The sequence below is a fragment of the Phalaenopsis equestris genome, unplaced genomic scaffold (assembly GCF_001263595.1).
Source record: "Phalaenopsis equestris unplaced genomic scaffold, ASM126359v1 Scaffold000002, whole genome shotgun sequence".
Taxonomy (NCBI): Eukaryota; Viridiplantae; Streptophyta; class Magnoliopsida; order Asparagales; family Orchidaceae; genus Phalaenopsis; species Phalaenopsis equestris.
In genome coordinates this window covers 48106542-48113105 of record NW_018164444.1, presented here as the reverse complement: position 1 = coordinate 48113105, position 6564 = coordinate 48106542, and the positions used below count along the sequence as shown (strand labels likewise).

The 6564-nt window shown below is 31.7% G+C and overlaps 1 protein-coding gene across 1 annotated transcript; it reads right to left on the bottom strand.

Moving 5' to 3' along the window:
- Positions 1-1005: 1005 nt before the first annotated feature.
- LOC110037845 (heparan-alpha-glucosaminide N-acetyltransferase-like) lies at positions 1006-3716 on the bottom strand (the record flags this gene model as incomplete). Its single annotated transcript, XM_020742578.1, is given in 9 exon segments — positions 1006-1072; positions 1180-1271; positions 1367-1483; positions 1816-1930; positions 2777-2892; positions 2976-3052; positions 3149-3230; positions 3486-3623; positions 3710-3716. Coding segments are annotated over 9 exon segments (807 nt in total), but the record flags the coding sequence as incomplete, so codon positions are not given.
- Positions 3717-6564: the final 2848 nt, after the last annotated feature.

Here is a 6564-nt window from a genome sequence, read left to right as displayed (position 1 = left end):
TATGAACCATTTTACTATTATTCAAAATAAAAAATTTAATACATAAGGTTTTCTCCATTTTAATTAATTTATTTTAATTTTTTACGATTCAATTAAAATAAAAAAACTAAAAGTGATCAATATTAGAACTAGCTGGTAAAGTAAAAACTGGACATGTTCAACCTCGATTATGACAAGTTTTTTATAGAAGCAGTGTTGGGTCTAGGCTGAACCAATCAAAGAACAAGTTCATGGTTGAAATGGCCGAACCAATCAGTTTTGTCCAGTTTTTAAAACCATGCTATAAACTATGAGCCATATTCGTGTCCAGTCTGCATTATAATACAAGTAAAAAGCATTCATATCATACTATTGGCTAACTCCGAAATGTCACTCACTTTTAATTTTATTTGATAGTTGCAAGCATCATCTATATTTTGAGAGTTGTAATGTTGTATAAATTCCTAGTCTTGTAAGTTTACAAGCTATACTCTTTTACTAACAATATGTATGTATGAAGAAAACTTCCCGAATTCTGATATCAAGAGTGTGGAAAAGTTCACTATTTTGAAATTCAAATATATAGAAAATTTTTTGCATAGTAGTCTTCCATATTTCGTAAAATGCTCTTTTTTCAACTTTCTATTTTAGCATGCAAGCAATTTATTTTGATTGACAAAATTTTTATATATTTTAATTTTTTTACCTTGCATCAAGCTGACAAAATTTTCTATTATTTTCATTACATACCCAAACTTTATAATGTCAATTTCCATCAACTTCTAGTTAAACTTTCAATTTCAGAATCTTCTGCTTTTATTTAAAGCATTATTTCCATGCCTTTATAGCTTTAAGAAAAAAACATAAATAAATGCAATTTAAACTTGTATATATTGCATATATTACACACACACACACCATATTTTTAATTTCAATTTTTTGATACATATAAAAGATACCAGGATCCCTTTAACAACCATCACTTTATGTTAGTAAACTAAAAATTCAATGATTTTACGACTTTACCCTATAATGAATCAGAACATGTCCATAGTGGACACCAACAGTTGCTGAAAGGATTGCTGATATTGAACTGAAACAAAACAAAAATAAGCAAAACAAGTAAATAGCTGAAATGATAAGAAAAAACAAACAAAAAACATAAATCATTCTAATATACAAAAATATATTCAGATAAACCTTAACAAGCCCTCCGGTTCAAAGGGACCAAGGCACCAAGATGGAGCATCATCACGAAGAGGCCCCGAGTATGGAGAACTATTAGTACACGTCTGTAGTTCCAAAAGACAAGCAAGCAAATGATGCCTTGCAAAATTAACTCCAAATTTTTGTAAATTTAAAAAGGTTTAGAAGGCTGCAAATATACCTGAGATCGTATCCATACAGGCCATGAATAGAGATGGTTTATACCCCAGACTTGCCTATCAACATAACCAACTGCATTACAAGCAGGACCTAATTGTCCTCTCTTGCCACATTTGACCTGAAAATGAATCGTTAATATATTAATTTAATGGAAGATTTACATACATACCACTTAATTCCTTTGTATTTACATATCTAAGAGCTAGACTTCAATTTTACATATATTCCACCTTAGCTATGCATGAAAAATGAGTATTTCACTTTTTAAAAGTAAACATAGAGGTATTTTTTATGACATGTGAAATATTTGGGCGGTCTAAATGTAAAAAAGTAAAGTTTAGGTGTTAGATATGTAAATAAATGGGAATTGGGTAATATGTATGTGAATGCAGCTTTAAGGAAATGTGATTATCAGATTCAGAACATGCAAAGGCATGCCATGAAACATACCGTAAATGTCTTTCCACCATCTGTTTCTCCATCATTATAGACAAAGTTCCAGTCTGGAACATAAAGTGCAAATGTTGTACACATGTAGACTGAAAATGCAATGAAACCGGCCATCCTAATCAATTATAAAATTTCATATTACATAAGCACCGCAAATAGAGTTTTTCAGATGAAGCAAAGATATTTTTTTTTTCACATATACAAATAATTCAAGTTAAAAACCTTCTTTTTACCCCATTAGTTTCTCAATAACGAAAACAAGAAAGCTGAAAAGAAAGAGCTGTCTAGAAACTAGTTAATATATTTAGGTGTTGTTTTGGTTGCACTATTGATTCATAAAGGATTTTGGCTGAAATTAAGTTAAATCCAGTAAACAGTTTTAGAGGCTGTTTGGCTGCAATTAGGATTTAACATTAACAGGATTTTGTAAAAATCTTAAATATGTAAATCCATAAATCCGTCAAACTCCTGTATTTAGTGAACCAGCGATCTAATCCAAATGGAAGGCAAACTTGGATTTTGTAAATGTGTAAATCCACAAAACTCCCACATCTAGGTGTATGTGTGAATTTAGCAAATCCGGTGATGTATCCTATTAAAAGCACCAGCCAAACAGCCCCTTGTGTTATAGATTTCATAAATCTAGGATTTACCTGGATTTGTCCATACTGGTGGAATGATTTGAAGGTGTAGAATTTAAAGATTTAACAAGAACAAATACTTGCATCCAAATAGTATTCAGGACTTAATTATGAAGGAAGATACTGATTGGAAATTAACCAGTTCTCAAGATTCAACACTTGTAAAATTTATTAATTCCAATTTTAAATAAACCTTAGCAATTAACTCATATAACAATTAGGTTTTCAGGTTAGACGGTTTGCAAGAGTGGATTCCATATTTTTCCAATCTATCGAACCAGCAAAACAGAAAAAATCACAGGGAAAGTGCGTTTTGTTACCATTGCCACCTATATCCTCTAAAGATGGAGAAAAAATTTGAGCCAAGCTCCCTCGGGCGGGTCTTATATGAGAAGACTTCAACGAGAGAGACCACCAAGTACACCAGCGCTATTCTCTGCTCAAACAATAAATTTCTAAAGGGATTCACAATCATTAATGGAAAAAAGGAATAAAAGGATTGGGGTCAGAAGTAAGAACCTGAAGAATGCCACACCAGCGAATCTTCTTCATGTCAACTCCGTAGGAGAGATCATCAGGAGCATGGGAGTATCCACCTTCAATTACAGCAAATGCACCCATTAATCAATATTTTGTTAAAACACTAAAGAAAGGGAACTTAGGTTCTGATATTCCACATTTACGTCCCCTACCTTGAAGCAGAATTCCCCAAAATAGAAGTTTGATTGTTCTGGTGATAATCTTTCTGATTGCATCAGGAGCACTAGAAATCCTCTGCCAACCATTGAAAATAGAAATTATTAGAATTCAGTTCATGACATTCTTCGACTGGAAATTGTTTTCGATTTCCCAAATTCCATCAAGCGTAATCAAGAAAACTGCCTGAAACTCACTGAAACATAAGATCTATGCCAGTTCAAAAAAATCTCAATAAAGAACAATAAGATTCAACAGTTTCTCTTAAAAAAAGGCCATATCAAATCCATTTCACTTAGAATGAAATTGAAAGAAAAGGATGCGTGGGCTAACCTTAAAAGCGAGAGCGATTGACACACCAACAATGAAGAGAAAAAAGGGCATGACCAAATCTGCGAGGGTGCAGCCATTCCATGGCGAGTGATCAATTCGCGGATATGCTTCTCCGGCATCATCCACCAATATCATTAGCTGCAAAAAAAAAAAAAAAAATCTATTTAAAATATTTATGCAGTCCTCAAATCCTTAATTTTTACAAGGAAAAATTACGCATGTACCATATGATTTCACATTCATAAGATTTTGATATCATATCCTTTACATGAAAACATATATTTCACTTTCTAATGGTAAATAATTTTGATATTTTTTTAAATGATATTAAAAAATTCAGTGCATTATGTATATATAAATGACAGGGTCCTCAACAAATTTCTATCATATGCATAAATTTTAAGACTTTTTTTAATAAGAAATATTCCAGATTCAAATTGATGATAATACAGGACCCTATTTCAACAACTTTATAGTCGTGTCGACAAAACATACCCCATGATGCCAAAACTAGTTCAATCTGAATCCAATAAAGTATAAATCATATCATAAAAACATATTTAGATACTTCCTTTTATATATATATATAAGAATGACTGGTGGCTATTATACGAGCTCGGGTCGTCCCTCATGCGCCTAAGAATTTGAGTACCACACCCTACACTCGGGAAGATTCGAACCCCACAACAAGGAGACTTAAAACTGACAAACAGATGCTCAACCAACTGATCTGAATATATATAGGCATCAGCTTGTCAGTTTTAAGTCTCCTTATTGTGGGGTTCGAATCTCCCCGAGTGTAGGGTGTGGTACTCAAATTCTTAGACGCATAAGGGATGACCCGGGCTCGTATAATGGCCTCCAGTCATTCCTTACTTTAATTAGAAAAAGCATTGTCTTATTCTTTCGTACCAAATATCTTAACTCTAAAATCAACTTTCATTATTGAAAACTTTTATTTAAGTATACTATATATTTAGAAACACAAATATAGTTATCAAAACTTATCCTCTAATACCAAAGGTCATGTTAAATTAAAATTTTAAAATATAGCTAATTGAGGACAAATAAAACTTACTCTCATTCTTTTAAAGAAAATTTTCTTCCCCCCGAACTTAAATTTTTAAATACTTTGCAATCAATTTCGTAAAATATAGCAGGAAGAAAAAGTAAAAGTTGAATCTAATAACTACTACAACATCCTATCAAATTCATATACATTTATAATCAGGATAGAATGACTGCAGGAGAAAGTAAATCTAGCCTAAAACATTCATGAAATAATACTAAACTAAAAGGAAGTATACTCACTTTAAAATTTTATTTTTCTTCGTAACTGCTAAAATTGATTTTTAACATGTATAGCATTTAGTACAGAAAATATAAGTAGGAAGAAAAAAAATTTAAAAATTCTTTCTACCAAAAAGGTTTATAAAAAACATCTACAATTATTTATCAGGATAGAAAACATGTATTAGAAAGTAAATGTAATCTAAACATGCTTGATAAAATTAAAAGAAAGGTCTAACAAGAGGGATAGGTATTGTCATAAGAATATATATATTTATGTGTTCTCCAAATTTTTATATTATTGTAACACAAACACAAAAACACATGATAAATGAGGTCAATTTTTCCTTTAACTCATCGCATATCTTTGACTTACATCCAATTTCTAATGAAATCACTACACAGATATATTAGGTACTTATAAATGATTTTATAGATGCTAATCCCAAAGATAAAATTATCTCAGATATACTGGTTCTCAAGCACCAGCCCTAGGCATCACTATATCTCATAATTAAGTACCTCTAGTAGTTATAAAGCTAGCGTAATATCATCCACATGTTACTCATCAAATAGGTTCGCGACTCCTATCAAATGAAAATAAAGCTCGAGAAAAGAAGTAACAAATATGAGATGGAACTGTCACTGTTAAAATTCATAATGTCTCTTATAAAACTCAAGTTCGGGTGAGACCCGAGTTGTAGTGGACCCGTCAACCCAACTACTACAAGAGAACATACAAGTCTAATCATAATAATAATTTAAGAAATCATCTCTCTCATGACACACGAAAAACAAATCAAAATACTAACAATCCAACCATCTACCAAACATCAAGCAAAGAGGTCAATCCACACTAAAGCAAACACAATACAACACTAACAATCATGACACTAAACTGAACCACACTGATAACTATGGGTTGCCTCTCATATAGCGCTTGGTTTAACGTCGCTAACCCGACAAATGATTCCACTTAGATCAAAATTCCAATTAAGTAATCCTTGATCAATCGCCCAATCTTTTCCAGATCTAGGGATTCCTACAAAGTCCTCAAATTTAAAATTTTCTTTCATCTCTTCCTCATATCCTTGCTCCTCATATTTCCTTCTAGATCCAATATTCTTCTAGTAATTTTCTCAATTTTCATATTAATATCATCCTTGAAATTTATAAGAAATGGATCTTTATATGATACTTCATGATCTCCAAAATTTTGGATTGGATTCTCTCTAGATAATTTAGATTCTGGATCAAATTCTTTTAGGTTACACTTATCTTTCAAATTATCTTCTAATTCTTCCCCACTGTACTAAGTAAATTATGGAGGTGGTCTTTCTATATATCTTTCTAATTCCTCAAGAATTTCTTCCATTGGTCTTTCAATATCCTTATCCTTATCTCTCAACTTAAAGTTCTTTTGAAACATATCCTTGAATTCTCTTCTAAATATTAGTTCCATAACTTTATATTGCTCATCATTTATCTCTTTAGAATTTATCTCAGGGTCACTAGGTAAAATCTCTGGGGGGTAACTGTTAATTGCATTAATAATCTAACAGCATCAGAATCTCATTCATTTTGTATGTATATCATGAAATATGTCATTCAATGACTTTGAATAACTCTGTCTTGGGAAGGAGTCTGCCAATATTTACTTCTTGAACCCATCTAGGGTCCACAATCTTTAAAAATTAGACCAAATCTCTAAGCAGCTCTTTCTGAACCCAATGGTCATCTCATTGACCTTTTGGTCAACCCTGGACAGTATGGTCACCACATTAACCAT